The sequence below is a fragment of the Rosa chinensis genome, chromosome 3 (assembly GCF_002994745.2).
Source record: "Rosa chinensis cultivar Old Blush chromosome 3, RchiOBHm-V2, whole genome shotgun sequence".
Taxonomy (NCBI): Eukaryota; Viridiplantae; Streptophyta; class Magnoliopsida; order Rosales; family Rosaceae; genus Rosa; species Rosa chinensis.
Window position 1 is genome coordinate 43254616 of NC_037090.1, and position 26831 is coordinate 43281446.

At 38.4% G+C, this 26831-nt stretch overlaps 2 protein-coding genes across 4 annotated transcripts; both read right to left on the reverse strand.

The window, feature by feature from the left end:
• Positions 1-2311: 2311 nt before the first annotated feature.
• LOC112191725 (putative receptor-like protein kinase At4g00960) lies at positions 2312-6810 on the reverse strand. Of its 3 annotated transcripts, XR_005808003.1 has the most exons (8): positions 5360-6810; positions 4998-5129; positions 4691-4809; positions 4382-4592; positions 4029-4266; positions 3726-3876; positions 2914-3317; positions 2312-2776 (listed from the first exon to the last, which is right to left on the reverse strand). XR_005808003.1 is itself a non-coding variant. In XM_024331126.2 (7 exons), exons 1-7 carry the CDS (start codon positions 6177-6179, stop codon positions 2973-2975), a joined length of 2016 nt encoding a protein of 671 aa, XP_024186894.1. In that variant the 5' UTR covers positions 6180-6810; the 3' UTR covers positions 2904-2972. The 3 variants fall into 3 exon arrangements, 2 of the variants coding, with proteins under 2 accessions (XP_024186894.1, XP_024186895.1); XM_024331126.2 differs by lacking the exon at positions 2312-2776 and having other exon boundaries at positions 2904-3317; XM_024331127.2 differs by lacking the exon at positions 2312-2776 and having other exon boundaries at positions 2904-3317; positions 4691-4803; positions 5360-6808.
• A 9967-nt stretch (positions 6811-16777) lies between these two features.
• On the reverse strand, positions 16778-26307 carry LOC112192485 (ubiquitin carboxyl-terminal hydrolase 5). The gene is made up of 12 exons (XM_024332241.2): positions 25985-26307; positions 25673-25888; positions 25391-25595; positions 25183-25278; positions 23683-24099; positions 21241-21381; positions 20997-21167; positions 19216-19473; positions 18975-19123; positions 18100-18675; positions 17197-17470; positions 16778-17106 (listed from the first exon to the last, which is right to left on the reverse strand). Exons 1-12 carry the CDS (start codon positions 26113-26115, stop codon positions 16924-16926), a joined length of 2817 nt encoding a protein of 938 aa, XP_024188009.1. The 5' UTR covers positions 26116-26307; the 3' UTR covers positions 16778-16923.
• Between the last annotated feature and the right edge of the window lie 524 nt (positions 26308-26831).

The following is a 26831-nucleotide window of genomic DNA, read 5'->3' on the forward strand; positions in this document are numbered from 1 at the left end:
CACACTTCTTTCCTTAAACTCCTCCCTAGAAAATCTCTTGACGTAATCTTTTATTTTCCCTTTGATTTTCATGCCAACATTCTCTCTTCCTCTTGGTATTTCACTGCAAAACCCTCCAACATTGTTTCATTGCGTCACAAACCCTAATTCCATGGGCTTTTATGGGCTTTTATCCATTTTGCCGAAAATCCAAGTTAATTCATAGAGTTCTTGGGCCTTGTTGCGTCACCTTCAAGCCTTATCATCTTCCAACGCCATTTCTTCATTATTTCGGTCAAGTTTCTTGGTTAACTTCGGAATCTTGCTTGATACACTTTCCTCTTTTGCACAGGGTCTCCTGGTTGGAGTAGGAAAGCTTATTTCTTCATTTCTGCTCATTTGTGTAGCCCTTTGTGTCTCATCTTCACACCTCTTAACGTTTGCTAGCTCATCATTCCATTCGTGAGTTCATTTCCACTTTTGAGCTCCATGGACCTGAAAATAGAAACTATTACTAAAAATAGAAATTTTCCTAAAACGAAAAATAGAAACTTTCTAAAAGTGAGAAATGGAACTTTCCAGAAATGAAAAGTAGAAACTTTCCAGAAATGAAAAATAGAAACTTTCCGGAAATGAAAAATGGAAACTTTCTAAAAACCGGAAAAAGAAACTTTCTAAAACTAAAGGGATTCATTTAAGGAGATAACTAAGTAAATATGAGGAAATAACCGTTAAAACGTCGCATTAAAATGCTCCTATCAGAATATAGGCAAAGGCTCCATCAAGGGAAGGAGGAGTAGCAAGCCTTAACAACTCACCTTTTGCACTAGCATGCTTGGAATCAAGTCCATTCAGAAATATGTGCACTCGCAACAAATCTTTCTCCTCATTGTGCAGCTTGATATCATCAGCATTCTTCATCTTATTAGGGCGCCTCTGATCAATTTCCAACCAGATGTTCTTCAAAGCAGCAAAATAAAAGGACACACGTTGTCCATTCTGAGTCATCTTGAATGCCTTGGTGTGGAGTTCATGAATCTGAGCAAAGTCAGAATCATTGAGATTCAACTCTTTCAAAGTCTTCCATATCTCAGCAGCTGTCTTGCATCCAATGATCAATTGAACTACCTCATCGGTCATTAATTTGTAGAGGATGGACATCACAGACCCATTTGAGTTCTCCTACTTTTCGAACCCTAGGTCCTTCTCATCTGGTGCTTCAATTGTGCCATTCACATATCCCATCTTGTCAAGCCCACACAGATGGGCAGTCATCATCTTCCTCCAAGTATGGTAATTGGTGCCATTCAACTTAGCACCACCAAAACCTCCAGAGGAGTCTTGATTCAGAGATACCTCCACCTTTTGAACATTAACATCATCATCCTTGCCTGACCCTTGTCCTCCCATTGCAGTAATAGAGCACAGCGGAATAAAAAGATGAAATTGAGTAGGCCGAAAAAATGATCAGTAGAGGCTTGAAGAAAAAACCCTAAAACCCAAATTCTAGGTTTAAAGGTGTGAATACTCTCAATCACAAGAACACAGACAAACAAATCCCAATTACTAGGTAGAAGAAATTTAAGAGAAATTAAATTGAGAGAATTGAGAGCAATGAGAGAACAAAGAGACAAAGTCCAATACGAATCTTTGCTCTGATACCAACTTGAGAATAAGAACATATTTGAGAGAATAATGAGATAATTTTATTCTTCTCATAAGGAGGTATTTATAAACCTAGGTTACATATACTAACTAGGTAAGTGCTAATTACAATTAAAGAGATAATTACATTCCTAATTGCATACAATAAGTACACTCCTAATAGAATAAGAATATTCTAAATAGAATACGTTGACTCACGCTAACAGTACACAACTGATATTGCTGTGATGAGCTCGTTTCTTCAACCCCAAATATATCCCTAGGATCAACAAAGAAAGTCCAGCATTTATGATAACGAAATTCATATGGAATCTTAGTTGTCTATTGTCTTCTTATTGTGATTCAGGTTGATTAATTTTTTTTTTTTATTGTTTTTCTTCTCCTCTGTTCTTGTCTATTTCCAATTGAGAACATTGTGAATTGAGTTCATGATTTAGGAATTATTTTGTTCTACTGGTATGATTATGACGTTCTATGACTATAATAGTATACTCTGATTACTCTGTTTTTCTGTTTTTGTGTTTTGTGCTGGGAAATAGCTCGAGTCTTTTTTTATAATGGGAATCATTTTTGTGTAGTATATGCACTGATTGCAAATGCAAGAGATGTATTGAATTGGAATATTGTCAATAGTTAGAAACTGAAATGTTGTGTACATTCATCAGAAGTGTTTGGTTAATTTTTTAGCCCCCATACATATATATTTCTCCCTCCGCCACTGCTCCCCGCCATGGTTGATCACATTCCTTTACTATATAGAGCTGTGCTTAGTTTTGGTCCTCCCAATGGGTCTTTCCTCTGAGCTGGGGCTGCCTTTGCCTTGTGGCTGATCAATGTTTCTATCTAATCTGACCAAAGTGAGCGGCCATGTGATTTGTATCTTCTAACTGAGATAGGCTAGAACAGTTTATGGCTCCTAGTTAATGGATTAACTTCAAGAGTGGAAACTTTCCATTGTCACAGTAATGATGATGTTTCGAGATGAATCACTCTTCTTCTTCCCTGTAAAAGTAAAGGTCTTCTCCACTTAACATGAAAGCATTATGTGGCTGAATTTTCAATTAAGGTTGTCTATATATCCACGGGGCGGAAGAAATTTATATCCAAGTAGCAGGCTAGCAGGTAGGAATCCCTGTTTCAAAACAGAGTGGCCGAATAGATGATAGTCGCAAATAAAACAAGGGATGTAATTAATCAATTAAGCTAATCACCTAAAGCTAATAACTAATTCTTTAAAGAAGACAAAAGGAAAATTGATAGGAAACTTACATATCAATACTAAATAATAAAAAAAGAAGAAAAATAATCCAAAACATCTCTCTGAAATTCTAACGGGTAGTTGAATTTTCAGGTATAGGTTTGTGGGCAGAGTTGCTTTTGGATTGATCAGACCCTGTTAATCCTGAGTTACTCTCAAATCCCAACGACATGTCGGATGAGGATCCAATGCCATGATTATACATAAAAAATGCTGGTTGTGAGGGTACTGGGAGATCAACAGAGTTGCTGGTAAGCATTTGAATAACTAGAGCCATAGTTGGCCTATCAGCTATACTTTGCTGCACACACAACAGTCCGATGTGAATGCATCTCATTATTTCCAGCCTTGAACCAGTTCTCAACATGGGATCTATCAAGTTTGAAGATATCCCTTCCTTCCAACTATTCCACCCCTGCATAATTTTGAATTTGTATGAACAAAATCAAATTAAATTAATTTAATGTGTTGTAAATGATAATGGCTATTCATGCAATAAGTATTGCTTTATGTGTGCGATCGCTAATGATTGGCGATTGACAGACTCGTAATTGTATGAGTAATTGGTGTAACTATTAAATTTTACCTTTTGTACACAAGATATAGCCATATATAAACTTCATAGTGATGTATCTATTTCTCTAGATATCCCATTCTCTACGTCATTTCTCTCCTCTTAAACTCTCACTTTATGTTTTACAACATAATGCGTCTTTTTTTTGTTTTTGTTTTTGTTTTTTTTTTTTGTTTCTATCAATTGCAATTATGTATATGCTCCCATGCTTCAAAGACATGTACTCAAAGGAGAAATAATTATACTTACAAAGCCCAAAAGATCCTCCAATTTTCCTTCGTGACGAAATGAACTATTTTTCTGTCCGCTTATTATCTCCAAGACCAACACACCAAAGCTATAGACATCAGACTTCACAGAAAAGTGTCCACGCATAACATACTCCGGTGCCATGTATCCGCTGCACATCAAGAACAATATTGTTGACTTTAATTAACGACGACGTTAGGACGAACATGGTTATACTGGATTAGATTATTTCCTTGCTTGTTCTTTACTTGTCAAATTACAAAAACTTAGCATAAACTCAATTTTAATCGCTGTAGTACTTACTAGGTTCCCACAACTCGACTGGTTTCAGCTTGTGTTTGATCGATATTAAACAATCTTGCCATGCCAAAATCAGCGATCTTGGGATTCAATTCTGCATCTAATAGAATATTACTGGCTTTGAGATCACGGTGGATAATTCTAAGACGAGAATCTTCATGAAGGTATACGAGCCCTCGCCCAATGCCTACAATGATTTTGTAACGAGTTTCCCAACCCAAATCTGCACGCTTGACTGGTTCTGCACATTCAATTATGCAAGAAAAAATTATTTTAATGAGCAGTAATGATGTTTGGTTATACTACTCCTAGGCATAACATTTTGTATACAGATCCATCAAAGCATTCAACCATACCAAATATGAAATGATCGAGACTTGCGTTTGGTACAAACTCATAGACAAGAAGTCTTTCATTTCTTTCCAGGCAAAAACCAAAGAGCCTAACCAAGTTCCGGTGTTGAAGCTTGGCCACTAAGATCACCTCATTTTTAAATTCTATGTCTCCTTGTGCAGAATCTTTAGAAAGTCTTTTCACTGCTATATCTTCTTCGTTCCAAAGCCTACCCTGCAGTGATCAATAAGAGTCTAAAAATTAAATTATTGCTCACTTAGCGGGGGCACATGTATACTTGACATTCTTGCTCATGTTTGAAGTGTCACTACCTTGTAAACAGCACCAAATCCGCCTCGCCCAAGTGTATTTGCTTCAGAAAAGTTATTTGTAGCAACTCTAATGGAGTCAAAGTCAAATTGCAAGGCTTCTATGCTCATGTCATCTGCTTCTTGGTATGATGAACAGTTCAACAAAAGTCAAATACTGCAAGTTCATTACCTTCTTTGAAGGACATTAAGGTTCTAGTTGTTTGCACATTTGAATATAGGTAGTTTTATCAGTAGAGAGCTGATCATCGTACTCATTTAGTTTAAGGAGAGCAATTACTGGAGAAGTAATTAAACACAAACTAATTACCTTCAAACTTTCCCTTTGTCTTCCTAACTAATCTCAAATAAATCCATACGAATATAATCAGTACCACCAGAGGAACAACAATTGACACAGTGATGATAACTTTTCTTTGAGATGCATTACTTTTCTTCTTTCCTGCAAAAATCAGGAATTTTCTATACTCAACTCAAAGCTTTTGCGGCGATTAAAGGGATCCACAGGGTTTAAGGAAATAAATTTTAGAGCATATAAGAGCAAACGGAAAATAATAACATCCTGTCCCAATTATAAAGAAAAGGAAAGTAAACAATATATACCTGTTAAAACTTAAAACAGAGTAGCCACATCGTTGGTGACGAAATAAACGGTATATGAATGGAATATACCTGACGGTGGAGGAGGAGGAGAGGTCGGTGTTGCTTTTGGTGGCAAAGGTGGGGATGCCGGAGCTGCAACAATTGGTCTAATTTCATACCATACGACACAGCTGGGTACAACAACTCTCCCACCAATCTTCCCGGCACAACATAGTGGGATTTGTGCTATAGTTGAACTTAAGCATTCAGTGCATTCTTGGGCTGACAAATCTGGAGTACACTGTGTGAGTCCATATATTGTTACGCTGGCGTCGCTTGTGTTTTGCGTGCCTGTGGCGTACTTAAGATCATTTTCTGCTGCAGCTTGACTAGACAGTCTTTCAAACAAGGCCTTGAGCTTTTGGTTGAACTCATTCAGTAGTGTTGACGACACGTCTTGTGTGTTCACCAAAGCGAAAGAAGGAGATGATGTCAGGATCCCATATAAGGGTTGATTCGAGTAGCGTAGCATGCAACCGTCGTACCACCCAAAGGCCGCCTTCTGAACAGGACATTCCTTAGTGAGAGCATGTATGGCATCGCCGCTGAGGCAACGGATGCAGTTGTCGGTCGGTTGATCTCCTCTACAGAGCCCGAGTGCATAAACTTTGTCGGAGTTTTCTCCGACGGAGGAGTTATAAAAGCCGTGGCCATTACGGTTGCTGGAAGAGGAAAGAGAGAAGAGAAGATTGCTGAGGTTTTCATCATAAGGGCTACCAGTGGTGTAGTTACCTGAGCTGTTTATACAGTATCTGAACAGAGGAGGGGATTGAATAAGGGCTTGAGCTACAAGCAACACAAGTTGTATCAATGAAAGAAACAATCCAAAGCTTGATGATGAGGAAACCATATTTTGCTTGCCGCCGCCTCGGATGAACTAAGAAAGAAACACTATTATATTCTGAATTTGAAGAACATCTTAATCAAATTAATTCACATACTCCTGGCAACTTCTGAGGTCTCGCCGCCACGGCTGACCACATTATACGGGAACAAAAGCCATAAAATTTTTCAACTTTCCACCGAGACCACGTAGTAGGTAGGGCGTTTAAGCCCGAAAACCCGCAAACCCGGACCGGCATGTCAAAGCCCGATCCGTTCGGGCCGGCCCCTACTTTTTTTGTCAGCAAAACGGGTCAGGCCCGGCACGCCGAGTCCCCCCGAGTCCAGGGTGCTTCTTGGTGGGTCCAGGCCCATCTCAGGTTAGCCTGACGGCCGTGTATTCCTGGTGTTTTCTGCTCGTTATGCATCTGGTATAGACACACACTCTCTCTCTCTCTCTCTCTCTGGATCAACGATGACCAATGTCCTCACCCACCCAATTTACCCCACATCGGAGGTTCCTGCTGGCGTGTTGGACCAACGACGAGGCCCAAGCCCTGATCTCCGTCTTCAACGTACTGTTCTGAGAAGCATTAAGCACAACGTTGAATGCCTACATGTCTCGGCGAACCTCTGGACGCAGCGCGTGACTGAAACAACAGCTTTGGTGCTTTGAAATGGTCGCTGTCACTGGAAGCAGCAAGGTGGATCACAATGGCTCTCCATGCCTTGACATGGGGGGTGTAACAACCCGTACCTGAAAATACTATTTCTTAATGTAATTGCATTGTATTTAGATAATATAATTCATCGTATCGTTAAAATTAGCCCTTCCTATTAGAAAATTATTGTTTTATAGAATTTCAAAAAAAAAATTATTTTCTAAGCATAGGAAAATAGAGCACGACGACATGAGAGCGCTCCTATTTGTTAAAAGGAGTTATAACGAGAAAGTTAGGACGATTTTCGGATTGGGGGTACTTTAGTCATTTTGTTCTAACTTGATGAAAAGGGGGATTGGGTCAGGCGGTCAGCCATCTCCCCTACCCATTTTCACTTTGGAAAATAGAAAGAGGAAGAGAGGAGACGCGACCTCCTTGAGCCACCACCAAATTTCCGTCGCTTGCGCCGATTCCGGCAGTTTCTGGTGCCAAAACTTACATCAATCTCTTCCTCTTCTCATGGGCTTTCTATTGATACTAGTTCCATAATTTATTTTCACTTGTGTGCAACAAATCGAAAGAGAGAAGATTTGATAATTTTTGGCTTATTTTCCGATTTTCGGCCAAACCATCGAGAATTTGGAGAAACCCCAAGGTAATCAAGTTAAGCAAGCTTTCGAGGACATTCCCGAGATGGAACTCACCTAGTCACCCTTCATTGTTAGCATTGCCAAGGTCGGATCAATATCCACGTCAAAGGCATACATCCACTTGATATTCTGGCATCAATCTTATGATTACTTAGTGGTATTTATTTATGTTAATTAGAGGAGTTGTGAGATGCCATAAGTGAATTAAGATTTGATTGAAATTGTATGTAAATGTTGGATGAGAGACACTTTGTTTTATCTAATCATTGATGGTTATTGGAAATCAATTTTGTGAGGGAAAGGAGGTCTTAATAGGAAGCTTATTGGAGATTTGTGATATGAGAAGTGTATTGATTGATTTACAGGATTTTTGGGCAGCCAATTTTTGGGGAGGTTATGTCAAATTTTCAATAGAATCACTCTCTAATTTGGTCTGCACATGTCCACTTCTGATTCCAAGGTGGAATCCGGGGGCGGTCTCAGGGGGAGAACCCAGATCGGAGCATGGACTTAATGATGGAGGTGGTGTAGCAGGTCTAGTCGTCCTTGGCGGCGGCGACGACAAGGAGGCCGAGGATATAAACTGGAATATTTGAATGAATTAAACAAGAATTGAAAAGAGTTTCATAGCTTCAATGTTTTTCTTTCTCTATTATTTCGTAAGTTTCCTTTCATTATAAGAAGTCCACTTCCAAAGAAAAGTAACGACTCTTTATTCCCATTAAAAGTTCTGTCTCCTAGGAGTTTTGGACAAGTAATATCAGACCACCAGATCCGAAAAGAATAAAGTTCGTTTATAGTCCTAACTTGCAACTGATGCAAAACTTCAAAAGAACTTATAGGTCCTTTTCTTGTTCAACTAAAGCGAGGATAAACAAAGGAGCAATGACAGAGTAGAAGTTTCACAGCCAAGTGGTGACAGTGAACAAATCACCAAGTTAGAACAACATGTGAAAATGTTATTAGCATCTACTTCTGAATTGGTAGAAAGTTTAAAAGCTTCAAAAAATTCATATGCATCCCCTTCAAAGAGGAAGGTTGATGATGATAGTAATGATGAAAACACCAGTGTGGGATATCATTGAGAAAGCGGGTAACCGTAAAAATCCTGTAAGTCCCTGAAGGATCGATTTTAAGGTCGAAGTACCTTATTATAATGGTATCATTGACGCTTAAAATTAGATAATTGGATAGATACATTAGAAATTTATTTCACTGTATATAAGCATTCTAATGCTGAAATTATTCAATTTGCAAGCTTGAAACTCTCAAGCCATGCTGTTTCGTGGTGGAAGTTATAGCGAGAACAGTTCAATGTTTCATAATTGAGTTGGAGTAAATTCAAAAAGTTGCTAAGAAAACAATTTTATCATGTTGGTTATGAGGAAGAAAGATGGTATAGATGACAACACTTTAATCAAAAGTTCAGTCAATCGGTACAAGATTATACCTCTGAATTCCATGCCATGACCAAGTTTGGTATTGGATATAGATGTTAAGGATTATGATGTTGTCATAAAATATAACAAAGGTCTTGCCGATTACATTTAAAAAGAACTGAAATTGTTCACCATAGAATCTCTTCAAGAAGCTACTGTCAAGGCCATCGTCATCGAGGCTTAATACTAAAGACTTGACAAGAAGGGTGACAAATAAACAACTACAAGCAAATCTGATTGGAAGAGTAAAGGTAAGTAGATCAAGGATGGCCCAAAACAGAAGAATTACTATGGTTACTGTCGTATACTAGCGGTCATGAAAAAGACTAGTGCTGGACAACCAGGGTAGGAATGATAGAAATACCACATTGATGGTGAAACAAGCAGAAGAGCTTGCTGAGTTAAAGCAACCTGACAATACACTTGCTCTAATGACAACACCAATAGATGTTGTAGATGCTTACTATCACGCCCCGATTTTCAAGCACAAATAATAAATAAGTTAAACAATTACAATTACTCTGAGAGTGATGGTTTAGACATCAACAGAAAATACGTGAGATTTTTTTTTCCTTTAAAACAAGTATCAATGATGCTCTGAACCCACAATGTCAATACAGACTCATTTTCTAGAGTCATATATTACATTATACCAAGTTTACAAATTAAACTAAAACAACAATTCAATAAATAAACACACCCACAACGCTCACTACACAGCGGAAGTATAACAAGTGTGAAACAAATAATTAAGTTCATAAACCTACGACTGCATGGTACGTCCCATAGCTCAATTTACCGCTTTACTGATCAATCGGACAGTAAAATATAATTCTCTACACTTTTAACTTGATTTCTATACTCTTAGGGGGTCCAAAAATTGACTTTTTATTTCGTTTGTCATTTGAGAAAATTTTTCTTTACGAAAGTTGTAGAGGATGTGTCCTCTGAGTCTATGGACATGTAGCACGCGCAGATCAGAGTTCGTATGTGAAGTTATGGTTAGAAAACTAAAGTTACCGTTTCAGAAAATTAACTATAAACATAAATTTCTACTTTAGTAAGTTTCTAATTCCAGAAAGTCACCTAAAAACCTCATTCACATTATCTCTCTAGCTGAACTGATTTTTTGACCCAACTTGAACCGGAGACCCGTCCGGTCGTCAGGCCGTTCCAAACGCTCCACCTGCGCACCTCATTTCGTCCTATGAGATTCCGACCTCCTTTTTCATGAATTCTTGCCCAGACAGACGAATCGAAGCCTAGAAGCTGGCGATCGACCCGTTTTGCATTTCTGGTTCCGGCCACCTCAGGCTGCGCGGCACCAAATAGGTTTTGAAGCTGCCATCATCCTCTTCCCAACCATACAAGTTTCTTGCATCAAATCAAAGTTTGGAGGTGGAATCGAAGAATTTGGGATGTTGGGTTTCCGATTTGCTTCGAGGTAAATTCTGGCCTACACCTTCGTTTTTTGTTCTAATACACCCTGAGCTCGTGGTAGGCTGGTGATCCACCACTGTCTACTTTGTCGATTCAGTCAACTATAACGAAAAACAAGAGATAATTTTGACTGAATAACTCAGATATCTCATTCACCTTACAAGAAGGAATTATATAAAAATTACAATTGTGCCTAATAAGACAAGTACTACTCCTAAGGCAAGTAGTAAACCTAATAATACTACAGATATTACAGATCATGGAATATTACAGAATATCTACATAAATAAGATAAGTATGACTCAGGCCAACACTCCCCCTCAAGTTGGCGCATACAGATCACGAATGCCCAACTTATCAAGTGAGTCATGAAATGCCTTACTCGATACTGCCTTTGTGAGAACATCAGCTAACTGTTCTTCTGAGTGGACAAAAGGAAAAGAGATAAGCTTAGCATCGAGCTTCTCTTTAATGAAATGTATGTCAACCTCAACATGGTTAGTTCTGTCATGTTGAACTGGGTTGTGAGCAATATCCACCGCTGCCTTATTATCACAATACAAATCCATGGCTCGTTTGGGTTTAAATCCCAAATCACAAAGTAAATTTCTCAACCAAAGTAATTCACAAACTCTATGAGCCATACCTCTATACTCTGCTTCAGCACTTGACCTGGCCACAACCTGTTGTTTCTTACTTCTCCAAGTAATAAGATTACCACCTACAAATGTGAAGTAACCAGAAGTGGATTTTCTATCTGTAACACAACCTGCCCAGTCTGCATCAGTATAACCACTAATATCTAGATGATTATGCTTTGAAAACATCAAGCCTTTTCCAGGTGCAGACTTTAAATACCTCAGAATACGGATCGCATCTTCCATATGAGTTTCACTTGGATTATGCATGAATTGATTAACAACACTAACTGCATATGCAATGTCTGGCCGAGTATGTGAGAGATAGATTAATCTGCCAACTAACCTCTGATAGCAAGCCTTCTCTATAAGAGTTTGATTAGGGTACTCAGCCAGTTTATGATTCTGCTCAATAGGAGTATCCGCAGGTCTACACCCTTGCATTCCTGTCTCTGTCAACAAATCAAGCACATATTTTCTCTGGCACAAAAAAATTCCTGAACTCCCCTTGGCGACCTCAATCCCCAAAAAATATTTAAGAGAACCAAGATCTTTCATCTCAAACTCTGATGCAAGCAGATCTTTTAATCTTTCAACCTCCTCTGAATTATCACCAGTAATTATCATATCATCAACATAAATAATCAAGGCAGTTAATTTACCTTCACAGTGTTTCAGAAACAATGTATGGTCAGAGTTGCTCTGCTTGTACCCAAAACGACGCATAGCTTGAGAGAATCTTCCAAACCAAGCTCATGGTGATTGTTTGAGTCCATACAAGGACTTATTTAACTTACACACAAATCTACCTCCTGTGCTTGCCTCATATCCTGGTGGTAGATCCATATAGACTTCTTCAGATAGTCTCCATGTAAAAAGGCATTCTTCACATCAAACTGTTACAAGGGCCAATCTAGATTAGCTGCTAGAGACATCAACACTCGAACAGTATTAATTTTTGCTAATGGAGCAAAGGTCTCCTCATAATCCACGCCATATGTTTGAGTATATCCCTTTGCAACAAGTCTTGCTTTATACCTGTTCACTGAACCATCTGCATTGTGTTTGATAGTGTACACCCATCTACATCCAACAACTCTCTTTCCTTGTGGAGGTGGCACCAACTCCCAAATATTATTCTTCTCCAATGCCTCCATCTCTTCATTCATCGATTGAGACCATTTGGGGTCCTTGAGAGCATCCTGCACTTTACTGGGAACACATACAGAGGATATTTGATTCAAAAAAGAAGCATGGGATTTGGATAACCGGCGGGTGGATACAAAGTTAGCTATGGCATACTTAGACTTAACATCTAAACTCTGTTCATATTGACGAGGTGGTTTACAACGGATGGACCTAGGAGGCAAAACATACACACTATCACCAATATCAAAATTAGAAGAAACACCACTAACCTCAAGATTGGGACGTTCCTCAGGGATTGGTTGACAAGGGTTATCTCTATCAAAGAGGGGTGGAGGAGCTTGGCCTTCTTGGAGGGTAGACGATTCGGCAATTGTCTTTTCTGTTTTGGAACTCGCAATGCTCTGTTCGGCAGTTTCATGGCGAAGGGTAGACGATTCAACAATTGTCTTTTCTGTTTCTGAACTCGCAATGCTCTGTTCGGCAATTGCCTTTTATGTTTCTGCAGGAGTGTCATTGCTTCAATGGGTTGAATTTTAATCCCACAAGACTTCTCTTCCAAAAAAAGTGTGTTTCTCCCCCTGAAGTGAAGGATTAATGGGAGAAAAATAACATGCATCCTCATAAAAGGTGACATCCATGGTAACAAAAACTTTCTGTGTAAGAGAATAAAAACACTTGTAGCCCTTCTGATTAACACCATAGCCTACAAAAACGCACTTTAATGCCCTGGCATCGAGTTTGGACTATTGATTCTTAGGAACATGGACGAACACAACACACCCAAAGACACGAGCAGGGAGATTAGAAAACGAAGGGACAGACACATGGAATTGTTATGATTTTTGCAGTTTCATACCGATCGATTTATTCTATCCGTGAGGATTTGAGCGCCCGATCGACTTGTGGTTTGGTCACATCGATCATGGACGTATTCTGGAGACATTGGGTGGTCTCGGATGTGGTTTCGCCTCGATTGGCGTCACTTTGGGAATTTTGGTTCGACTTAGGGTTTCGAACATTATTCCTTGTGTTTCATTGACTGAATCAAGGCTGTACTTTTCTTAGGTGCTTGACAGAGTGCATTCTGTAAGTAGTTTAGTCGTGTGAAGACGCAACGGGAATTTCGAGGTGAGTAATCTCACGAAGTTCATTCACGAACGGGCTTACCTTTATCTTTTAAGAGTTATTTAGTTAACTGCAAACTATGGTTGGTATTAGTAGGCATTACTGAGCGGATGACTACGTATATATATATTTACGTGAAATATATGTGTTTTGGTGGTTTGTGGATTTTGAAACAATATGCATGAAATGATGCTTTTTATTGTTTTGGGTTGTGGCTTTTGGAAAACAAATGATTGTGGAAATGTTAATTTCGATTTGTTTTGAAAAGCGTTGAGATTTGTGTATTTAAGAAACATTTTAGTTCGCGGGTGGTTTATTTAAATATGGGTTTTTACCAGGAGTAATTGATAGGGATCAATTACGGGGAATCTTTCATTTTAGATTCGTGTAACATTTTGGGTCCACTATGACTTCTTTAATGTTTTGGTATTTATACCGCGGGTCCAAAGACTTCCGAGTTGATGATCGTGGGTGGGAAAATCAGGACTTCACACCTTTGGCCGGGTTAGTGAATACGATCATTTAGAGCTCTAATCTGTCCGCCGCGTTTGTTTATTGATTTAAAGTGTGAGTTTATCTCGTGATTTGAGTGAGTTTATCTCGTGCTTTGTTTATTAATTTAAACGTGATTCGTGTGAGTTTATCTCGTGATTTGAGTGAGTTTATCTCGTGCTTTGTTTATTGATTTAAACGTGTGAGTTTATCTCGTGATTTGAGTGAGTTTATCTCGTGCTTTGTTTATTGATTTAAACGTGTGAGTTTATCTCGTGATTTGAGTGAGTTTATCTCATGCTTTGTTTATTAATTTAAACGTGATTCGTGTGAGTTATTCTCGTGATTCGTGTGAATTATTCTCGTGATTGGTGTGAGTTGTGTGTGGTTTGAGTTACTCATATGGGCTTGCAAAAGCTTACCAGGTTTGTTGTGTGGCAACCCGGTGCACCATTCAAACGGTGTAGGGGTTAATCCTGTAGGTCAGGATAATCGGGGCTGAAGTTGGGGTTGCATACTTACAGCTAGACGGTAGGAAGCAAATTTTGTGACTTTACCGTTATTTGGACTTCCGTTGTAGTGAGCTCTGAGGAGCATTTACGTTTTATCTTGTTGTTGACAATTTAATTCATATGCTTGTGTAATATATAACTCTATGGAGCGAGTGTATATTAACTTTGAGGGTTCAGGGCATCAATATAGGTGTAAGTCAAAGGGAAAAAGATTTTAGGTATTTTGTATTGATGACTGAACGTTCACGCATGTATAATTATGGGATTATATATATATATCGATTTTCATGTGTGTAAAATCAGGGGCGTGACAATATGGTCAGATGCTCTAGAATCAATTATCCAAGTATTGCCACCAGTAAAGCTAGAAATTTTTAAAGCAACTCCAATCTTACCATTACCACCGCGACTTACGGATGTGGTATCCTTACCAGCAAAGTTGGTGTGATCTGGTTCTGTCACCGCATAGTAATCTTGGTCTTGAACAAGATGAACAGCAACCTTTCCCTTAGGTTTGTTGTCCTGAGGTCGGGGCCTATCAAAGTAGCCTGCTGGAAAACCAACCAACCTGTAACAATTTGCTTTGATGTGGCCTAGATTCTTGCAGTAGTTATAAGTCAGACTTGAGGAGAACTCGGGAGGAGGACCTTGAGAAGAGGGACGCAGAGAAGAAGGAGGCCGATTGCCTGAGAGTGACCGATTACTTAAGGGAATGGATGGCTTTGATTGTATTGCAAGGCCTACAACTTCTGAAGTAACTGCTCTAGTTCCAACCCTCTGGGTCTCATCTTTGCGAATATAAGCAAAGGCTTGCTGCAAGGTTGGTGTGGTAGTCCGGCGAAGCAATTCGCTCCTTGCATTCTCAAATATTGGATCTAGGCCGGCCAAAAAAACATGAACTCTCATGAGATCTTGCTCCTCCCTATAAATCTTGACATCATCTGGGCACTTCATGCGACATGGACGCATCTGATCAATTTCTTGCCAAATCCCCTTCATTTTTGCAAAATACATGGCAATTGTTTTTCCATCTTGTGTCATACCGGAGGCTTGAGTGCTCAACTCATAAACCTCGGCAAAATCCGTTCCGTTAAAGTAGATCTCCTTGAGGCTTTCCCAGATTTTTTCAGCTGTATTACATCCCATAATCATCTGTGAAACATCTTCAGTCATGGATTTGTAAGGAATAGAGGTTATCGAGCCATTTGCAGTCTTCCATTTTGAATAATTGTTGGCTTCAATTGGTGGTTCAGTAATTGAACCATCAACATAGCCCACCTTATCGATTCCATAGAGGTGTGCCTCCATCATCTTCTTCCAAGTTCGATAATTAGAGCCATTGAGCTTGACACCTCCATAACTACCAGTTGAATCATCTTTAATGGAGACAGAAATTTGGTTGGAACCATGGTGAGACTCACCATCTCCATCTTGCTTGATCACGGTCGAAACGTCTTGATCTTTCACCATGGTGAATACGCAGCGGAAGGAAAAACAACAAAGTACTTGGAAATATAAGAAGACAACGGTGATGAAAGGATCAAAGGATAAGGAACAAATCCAAGCACAAAGAACAAGGGTCAAGGATCAAAGAACAATGAGTCAAAGTCCAAGATCGGATCTCTGCTCTGATACCAAGTCAACTATAACGAAAAACAAGAGATAATTTTGACTGAATAACTCAGATATCTCATTCACCGTACAAGGAGGAATTATATACAAATTACAATTGCGCCTAATAAGACAAGTACTACTCCTAAGGCAAGTAGTAAACCTAATAACACTACAAATATTACAGAATATTACAGATCACGGAATATTACAGAATATCTACATAAATAAGGTAAGTATGACTCACGCCAACAGATTCTGCTCTCCGTTTTGGTTTCTAGACCAAAGAGGCGGTGGCGTTACTGGCAGAGGTAATGCTGACGGCGAAGGTACTGCTGAAGCTCGATTATTCTCATTGTGGCTAGGGTTAGGTTATTGGGCTTGGAGCCCATTAGGTCTTTAATTTTATTTCTACTTCGAATAAAGAAAACAGTCCACTACAATGAATTTAATTTTATTTGACAACTTCTCCATCTCTTATTCCTTATATTGAGGTGATGATGTAGTTAGTACAATATATTATGTATGAGGAACTTATTTTCTCTGAACCACACTGAAAGATTCCTTTATAATATTGTCAGTCTGAGTTAATGAAGTGTTCAAATAGGCAACCTTCAATCTAATATCGAAAATAAAGAGAAGAAAGAAGAGAAAGGACTCAAAAGGAGGGAGAGGCGCTGCTCACTTCAGGGGCTGCTGTTGGGAGTTTGGTGGTTGCAGTGTCATTATTTAGAATAAAAAATAGGTAATAAGAGTGAACAGCTGCTAGTTTGGTGTGCAGATAACTCACCCACTAAGCATACTCACATAAAGTACTACCAACGCACCATTACAAGCTCCGCCATTTAAAGATCTAGTCGGAAAAAAAACACCACCATTTAAAGAAGATAATGATATTTACTCAAAAAAAAAAAAAAAAACCTAAACATTTGATACTAACATTAACACTCAAGTTAGATAACCTAGCAGTTATAGGCCCAACAGGCGCATAATGATTAGAAAACAAGACAATAAAATACTTAAAATTACAAATAAATCACTGCTTCGTTCAGTACTACTTGTGTGAGGCAACTTTGTTGTCACCTCCACAGGATAGGACTCCATTGCTAACAAAGGAATCTTCACTCTTTACCCGGCGATAAAACAGTACATATGCTGCAGCTGACTTCACATCTTCTTCATTTATGGGTGATATATGACTATCATCAAAACTGTACCATCTGTTCTCATCAAGAAGCTGTACAACAATGAATTAGATCTCTGAATATTATTCTATGAACATGAACCAACTGTGGCTGATATTTGAACAAAATTATTTCCTGCTCACCTTGATATGTGCAGTGTAATGCCCACTACCCATGCTACCATAATGATTGGTCAAAGCATAGAGTTCGTAAAGCTGATGTCCAGAGTTGCTTTTGTGAGCAATGTAATTGGTTAGATCAAAGTCATGAATGGGAAAGTTGACAAATGTTTCCAGTTTATGCTTCATTGACCTGCTGTACGAGAACCTCTTTAGATGGATGACTAACACTTCGGGAAGCCTCCAAAGATCTAGCTTTTTACTTGCTTGACGCCGCTCCTTGCACTGGGGACAGTACCTTCACCAGATATATTAATAGAATTATCTTTAGTGATTATATAACAAATGAATCTTTCACGATTATATAACAAATGAACTCTTTTAGAAAGAGATAAATCAGAGTTTCACAGAATACGCATAATTTAGCACTAGTATAGCAAGTGTTGAACGAGCAACTGATATTTCACAATCGTTTCAAATGCCTCACTGAGAGGTGCTTCACAAAGAAGAAAATATTGATTCCTGATGAATAAGATGGAATCTGTGGACTAACAAACTTATTCATCTGTAAAGTAACAGTACAAACTTGAAAGGCAAATTGCAAGCATGCAGATTTTGCCCTTAAGATTGTCCGCCAGTTCGCATAATCTTCTGTAGCCCAGTAAAGCAATAGTAAGAGGTGGAATTGTCACAGAAATTCAATTCAGCGACCTTTAATTGGCACTGATTTCGTATTAACCAGATATACACATATACATATGTATATGTATATGTGTGGGACTGTGGGTATGCATGTGAGTGTGGGCGTGATTGCATGTTGTGTGTATAGTTCATACAGGATTGACACTGCAAAAAATAATTCTATCGTAAACTATTATTGACCCATTATGTTAAATCACCACAAATAAGAACCCACTAGAGACTTACCACATATCTTCAGGCACCAATGGTTCTTCACGTAGAAATGCTTCAAGGCAAGTGTACAAGGAGAGAGGTTCAGTGCGGGCTTTCTTTGTTACAGGTCCATACTTAAAAACTTCTGGCAAGTTTTCCAGATAATGGGTCTGATATTTATCTAAAAGCTTCTGTGACCAATCAGCATATACTAGTATTGATGTTGATGCCGATGGCAATGTGATAGCTTTCTCTTCCCCCACTGAGAGATCAATGCATGCGTTACTTTCATCCACCAACTGAAGAGACAACTTTAGTGATTTCACTGGCTTAGAACCGGTGATATCATTATTCATTGAATTGGATATAGCGGAATCAGTACATGCTTCACCACGCAAGTTTCCAGAGGGGTTTGATGCCGCTATTGCAGATCTTGCACCAGATATATCAGTATGATCCAAACTCTCAGTTCTTAGCATTGGAGAAAGCATTGTATGAACCATATTCTGTATGTTGCCTCTTGTGATTTCATCATCACATGAGATAGCCGACAGAAGAGGTGTTCCATAAGGTAGCCATCCTGATGTGATCTGGCCATCACTAGTTCCTCTGGAGACAATTGAAAGTTAGTTGGAGCGCAGAAAATTATCAATATGCCTGATAACACAAAGTTTAAGGGGCAGAAAACAGATGAACTTTTCCACCAATATTATTAATTAAGCAACCAGCCTTTATTCTGGATGCTTAACCTAGGTAAGGAATAATTGGTTAAGAGTAGGAATAGTCACTCCAAGTAGATTACTTTGGGATGTGCAGAAAACAAACTTATTCCCAGTAAGCTTTCTGTGTAGATGGTTTTAAGTAAGCACAAAGAGTACTACAAGGACAAAACCAAAGTATATACATACTGGTCCTTACGACGGTGTATCAACTGAAGATATTTTGTGTTCTTCGCCGCCTTTTGAACCTTGTAAGCAGCAAGATGATCATCATCTTTGATGGTAGATAATAATATTAATGGGTCTTCCAGAAATCGCTGAATCATGTGGTTTTGTATCTGTCAATCATAGCTTAAACAAGTTAAACTGGTAGCATGCATTCATTGAGAAGTTCAAAAGCATAAGACTTGAAATGCAGTATGCAACAAACCTCAACAAGCAAAAGCCTCTCACTGTGCTTCACAGAGCTAGCATTGCTAAGTGCCTGGATCAAGTCCCGGCAACGTCCCTGTTTTGGAACTGTAACAGTGTAAGCAGATGGCAACGCACTTCCATTGCATGTAAAGACTGTTACTGTCATTGTTCTAGTTGTGGTGGACTGCAGGGGCAATGATAGGTACATGAAGGGATCAAATGTGACAGAGACTTTGTTACAAATGGGGCAAACCAAAGTTGATTTGTATTGGCCCTGTTAACCAGAAACAGAAAAATGCATCAAAACTGCATGTCCATATCAAGGATAAATAATGACAATCTATCAGCATTCAACAATATCTCTAATCCTTGGAGATAATGATCCGAAGCAATAAACCTAAATAAGTAAAATATTTGAATATATAGGGAAAGACATCTGGAAACTTATACATAATTATATACGCATAATATAAGATCATAAGAAAATGCCAAGAGAAGTCGAAAAATATCATTTGTATATTCCATTAATGAGAAAAATTGACAAATAGAAAAAGCATTCATTGAAACAGCACACATGGAGCAGATCATAATGACGGATACAAAAATACATAGAAGTCACAAAGAGATGTATAATCCACCACATTTGAACTCAGGCACCAGTTCAGCCAAATGAATCGTAACTTGTCTTAGACCGGTTTGCGGTTTCTTCAAAATAGACTTTGATGTTCTTCATAGAAACAAACCGAGAATCTCAAGCAGAAAACGTAGTATTGCATATCATTAGTGGAAGCGTCACCACATTAGCCAAGCTAAGTGTTACATGTAAAGAAAATCAACACAAAACAGCAAAAATGAACAAAAAAGAGCACGAAGAAAAACTTACAAACAGAAGACTACCCTTTTCTGCTGTAATTTAATCCTCCACTACAAAGTCAATAAAGGTACCACCAGCCATCATATGTGCACTCCACTACTAGTTATTCTGAAATTTATACCATATCTCTGGCTTTTTTGTCTATTTATGTTTCCATCTTAAGCCACCCTACAACTCATCCTCAAGCTAAACCACATGACACATTCTAATGAAAATTCTAAACAGATCAAGGACAAGGTTTTAGAACACATTAATGAGGGGCACTTATGAGAGCAAGGAGTACAGAAACGCCTGAGGCATCCCTTGAAAAAGTGTGTCTCTCAAGGCATTAGTTTTTCTCAGGAAACGGTGCACTTTGGTCCAAAAAGTGTGCTTCTTGCACTCTTTTCTTGGAGGCATGTACCTCTGGGATCTAAAACAACAATGACTGAAACCCTTAATCCCCTTTCAGATCTCAGCTAGAAGCAAAAATTGCTCACCTACTAGCTTGGAGGCATTTCGGTAAACCCCAAAAGTGGTTCTTTAGTGTTGTTGGCAGTCAGAAGCAACTTGGCTATCATAAGAAGTAGAATTCAAAAGATACTAGCATCAATTCAACTGGTAATGCGAACTACCCTATAAGCACGCCCGGATTAATAGTTCAACCGGAAAAGAACTCAGCATACTCAAAGGCATAGCTCTCTCTTTACAATTATACCACATAATGTTAAACAGTGACACCATCATTTAAAGATGTCTTGCAGACCATATCAAGTAAAACATAACCGCAAAAAGAGAATAATGAACAGTCACCTTCAGCTTTAAACAACTAGAATAACACAGCAATAACTAAGTTGTAGTAGCACTGACATGTGTATGCATGAAAGTAAAACAGTTGCTAAACCAGTAATTTATTGACATCCAATGTTTTCAAAAATACTCACTTGGCATACATCGACGATTATGGAATCATTACGAGCAATGTGGTTTGCCCAATATTCATCAGCAACTTCTTCATCAGGCCGACCATCAGCATCTTTAGATTTTATATAAGGTTTCTGTTTCACACGATTCAGATCTTCATGAAGACCATCTAGCAAAAAAGCCAAAAGTTCCTGAAACAAATAGCATCTGGTTAATGAAAATTTCATGCATACGCTGGTGAAAATAAAATGTCAAGTACCAAACCTGAGAATCATGTTGATTGTAACCACTGAATTGGGGGGCAAAACGAGCAAGTTTTGTTTTAAAAGGTCGAGGAGCAACTGGTGTTCGTCCGGGTGCCCAAAGCTTCCGCAGTAATTCGCCGAATGCTAGAGCTAGCTCACCCTACAGTATGACGAATTCACGTCAGTAAAATTCTGATGTGAAGAAGAAAATATCAATACAATTTTGCGTAGACAGAAAAATTAATACCAACTAAATACATCATAATAATTGCTTGGTTGCAAGCATCAGCAGACTAATTTCAACAATATAACTACAGAAAACCCCACAAGTCAAGTGATGGTCAAAGTACTCTTTGAAAACATAATGGAGATCAGAGGCAGACTTATGAATGTGTCATCATTGGATGAAATGATAGAGCAATAAAAACTACACGAGTAATCATTTTGATCTGCTGGAGTCTTCTGTTGCTAGTTGTTTCATTAGGATGTATGGTATTGGGTAATGATTTGGTTTCACCAAGACATAGTCTGTCAGTCATTAATATTTAGACTTTTAGGATTCCTAGAGTCATTAGCCTCAGTTTTTTAATGCTGGTCTGTTGATGGTATCTTCTGTAGCTCTATATAAGGGGCACTAGTTGCACTACGAATATCTGAAAATTAGTGAATTGGATTGCTTCTTTAAGGAAGGTGTTTGACTGGAGGACAAGTAACCAGAAGGAATTTTTTCTTTCTTTACTTTGGTTTTTTTTTTTTTTTTTTTAAAGGAAACAGCTTTTTATTAAAGAAACAAAACAGCATAATACAAAGGAGCGAACAAGAATTCCACACGAAATACTAAGGAAGACAGGTAGAGCATTAGATCAGAAGCTCAACTGACTTTAAAACAGCACAGACTATGAAATAGACCACAATGCTTGACAATTTAAGATAATAGAGGAAAAGTGTACAATCTTTAAATTCCCCAGATATAGATGCCCAGAACCTTACTCTCTCCCACTGATCTTCCATCTCTGCTCCACCATATGCTTCAAAAATCCTTTTATTTCTTTCCATCCAAACCACCCAAACTACAGCTAACAGCCCGCAGCCCCAAAGGATTTTGGCCTTTTTTCTTATCTCATCAACTACCTCATTTGCCACTAAAACTGCGTCTAAAATCTGTCTCCCTATTATGAAAGCACCTGAGCATAAGAGATATTATCACCTAACACCTCCCTTGATCTCCACGCCAACACCTTTTGCACTAATCTTGTACAAGCTTGTTATCAAGCTAATAGGCCTTCTGTCCCTAAACTCACTTCCTCTTTACTTGAATAAAGGTTTTGAAACGATTATGATTTCTTCCTCTATCAACGCTTCATCATCAACAACTATGCCACTGTTTAATTCTATTTTTTTTCAATAAAATTTCTCTCCTGCCATTAACTGACTTATGGAGGAAGCTTGTATTGCTATCCCCTTCTTTGGCCCATTTTGGTTTAGCTTTTTGCCTCCAAAATATCTCTTCTCTGAAGACTCGCTCCTCCAACCACCCTCTTAACTGTTCTCTCTCCCTTCTTTTGATCAAGCACAGACCTAATCTCCTTTCTTTGCCATCCAGCTCGTTTATTCTTGCCTCCACCTCTTTCTTTTCCTTCCCAACATCTCTGAAGGTCTCTCTGCTCAAATTTTTAGTTTTTCCTTTAAACTCTTCAGTTTTCTCATGAATCTAAACACTCCCAGCCATGACAATTTACTTCAACCCACCATGTTCTAAAATTTTCTTTGGAGGGGATGCTCAATCCACATATTCTCAATCTGAAAGGAGTACGTCCCCACATACTGATTGCACGAATTGGAGCACTTGGTTAGAGAAGAAGCAATAAATTGTCCAGATTGCCCTTAGATGACAAGTAGCCACAACACCACTTCCCAATGCAACAGCAAACTTCACCTTGACCTTAAACACACTGCCCTTAGGTTGTCCAACATTACACATATTTAAGGACAGGATAGAGAATAGGGATAAATTACATTAAGCTGAATATCAATCACCACAACCATTTCCCGATGACTACGTCAACTAGTTTTTGTTTTGAACAAATACACGAATAAAAGAAACAACAGTTGACAAGCTACCACATAATATACAAAAATAACGTTATAGCTAGTTGACTAGAGAATAACAGGAAATATAAGAATTGATGCTCCCTAATACAAATGTGAGCATATATCAAAACAGAGTCTAGGCAACCATGTGGCCATTCCAATAGCCACTCATACTCTTCTGCTTACTGAATTTTCCTCAATAAACAAAGTCCAACTGAATAAAAGTAATTTAAGTAGTCTGATCTAATCATTTCAGTTTTTTTTTCTTTTTTCTTTTTGGGGGGTGGTGATAAAACCTACGAAACTGATTGTGCTTTAAGATTAGACAAAAAGTAACCATTTCAAATTAAATAGAGTATTAGAAACTTACGCGCATACCCAGAGTGTTTTCCCAGTTTATCTCTTGATGATAATCTTCCCGAAAATATCTAGCGAACTCTGGTGTATGAACAAGGCATTGTATAGCACTGTTCATAAAACAAGTATTCCCTAGGTTCTGCAACCCAGTCAAACCACCAGACGAACCTCTTGTACTAACACCGATTGTCCCATAAGTAGTATCCAATTCTCTAACTGAAGTCAGGCTTTGACTTTGTGCAAGCTCTGTGTTATAGCTTCTTGATGCACCCTTGCTTGCAGATAAACCTCCAGCAATCGACAAGCTTGACTTAGAAGGCTCTACAAGAACTGAGGCAGCTTCCTTTTCTAAAGATCCATCGTAACGAACAGAACTTGTGTATCCACTCGGTCTCGTACCATTGTCAGGACTAAGGACCTCCACCAGAATCTGTTTTTGTTGACCAAAAGAAACTCATTTACCAGAACATATAAATAATGATATTTTGTGCATCAACACTGAATTAACTAACGAGTCCCCATGAAAAAGGATGATACTATCTTGTCCTTATGGTGATTGTTCAAAGAAATGCGTACAACATTATGAGGAATTTCAAAGAAATCACACCTGTCTTTAGAACGGTAATGAAGGGCACTACATGCATAAAATGTTTATAGGCTTAATGTGGAATGGAGAAGAGACTTGGCTGTCAGCTGCGACAATTGTGAGTTTACTGCTTGCTTATTTAACGTACATATTACTGTATAAGTACTATTATTTGATTTTTTTTTTAAACTACACTTCCCAAGGGTTATAGCACAAGGAAAAGAAAATTGAATATATATATATATATATATATATATATGTAAAGAACAGATATATAACTACCTCCATTCCATAGAGTTGTTTTTGTTCATTTATTCCGAAGGACTATGAATTTGCATATGAAGTACAAAAAGAAGATGCTTATGAGGACTAAAAATAGATCCACCATATAATACATGAGACCCATCTCAGAGAGAAAGCGATCTATAAACTATATCATACATAAGACCCATCCAGATAAAAACTCTTAAAACATAGTATTTACTGTAATACAAAACTTTTACAAGCAGACATGCAAAAGACAATAACTAAACAGTTCTATTACTGGTGATAGCTGAAGTAATGTAACTACACTTGACCCTGTATAAAACAAACTTCAATTGAAACTTTAAGATCCCATGATACATTTGCAAACATAGGAACTTCAGATGTCGTAAATCATATCCAATGCAAAACAAATGCTCTTACAAGCTGAAACAGTTCTATTAACTAAGAAAGCATTATAACAATTTGACCTTGTTAAAAGCAAACATTGATTCAAACTTTAAGAGGGCATAACACATTTGTGAACCAGATAACAACTTTAGTCAGTGTCTGCTCTAGCAAAATGTGCCATCATATGCAAAATATGAAATCCTATGCTGAAGCAGAATCTCACATAGTGGTTAACAAAAAACACAACAAGTCCTGGAAAATAATGTTACCCACATCCTGGTCCATTTGTATATTCGCATCATCAAGTGTTTTATCAATGTCGGTCATCAGGGCATGTTGCTTGCGTCCATAGAAATCCCAAATGCATACCTGCAGGGAAGAAATTCCTAAGTAGCCAATACTGGGAGTAGTAAAGGAGCTGCTGAAGCAAAGAATAAAATTAAGAACTAAACCAGATAGTAACATAAGAACTTATTTGTACTTGTTCCGGGCTAAGATCAAAGATTTCACAAGCTCTTCTGTGAAGCTCTCCAATTGTTTCTTTCTTGCTTATTCTTATAGTCGAGCGGCCGCCTTTTGGCACCACAAGCAATTGGAGACGCAGAGGGTAGACTTCAACAGCCATCTCTGTGTGAGAAGGACCTGAACTAATGACTCTCCTGGGTAACGTTGGCCCACCTCCATACCTACAGCCAGAGAACATCGCATAAACTCATCAGAAAAGAAAGGCAGAATATGTAAACACAAAGTCACACACACCCACCATGTATGCAACTGGTTCCAAACTTGTTGGGGGAGCAACACATAGTCACGGCCTTCTAATAAAGTATCCTGTATCTCAATGGCGTCGTCGGATATCAAATCGGAATTATCAATACCAGCAGGCCTCTTGAAGCTACTTGAATCAGCCAAATCACAAAGCTCTGAGACATCGGGCTGTTGTTCTTGGTTCACATAATCAATCCAATGTTGCCACCATCTGTATTGATAAAGAAAAACAACACATGGATTACAACATGAGTGAGTAACCTAACCTGTGCCAATCCAAAACATCAATATAAATATGCAACCTAACCTTTGGGTAATCAAGAAGAAGGTATCGCCCTCTTTGGATTTGGCTTCGGCAGCCAAAGCAATGTCTTTTATCAAAATCCTCTCTTCATCCGGACTAAGGCTGCTCCTCCTACACATCGACACCTCCGCCATCACTCGCCGCCGCTGCTCTCTGGCTCGATATCTCTCAGTCCGTCACACCGCCTCTCTCTGGCTTTCGGCTAACCGGCCCGCAACCAGCCCAGCTAAACTATAGTTTTCTCAATTTCAACCAATTTCATGATTCAATCCGGTCCTCCAAAATTAAGAAAATTTCAAATTTTTTTGGAAAAATCGTCCGAACAGTGTCTGAACTTTTTTAAACTATTAATTTTCATACCTATACTTTGAAAAACATCAAAATAGTACTTGACGATTTAAGCCCGACCCAATTTATGTACCTAGCAACAATAAAGCCATCAACTCCATTAAATTTTGGGGGGTTAAATTTTGAGAGGTAAAAGCGATACTTCATGTATTTTGATACAGTAAATCAATTTTAAAACAATGAGAATATAAAATAAACCCCCAGACTTTAAAATTGGGGAGACTCAAACCCATCCCAATGCAGATGGAAATTAAAGCCCCAACCACCAGAATACTTGCCTGGTATAAGTATGTGGCAAACAAAAATTATATATCTCCTCCTTCATTCCAGATTCCAAGCCACAAAATTTCTTACCATTAATTGGAGAAGAAACACATGTTACATGTACATCTAGTTCAACTCTTCAATCTAAAACAAGTTCTTTTCAACACCAAAAACCAACAACAACAACAAATCCTTGACAATTGGATTCTCCAACAAAAATCCAAAACTCTTCATTGAT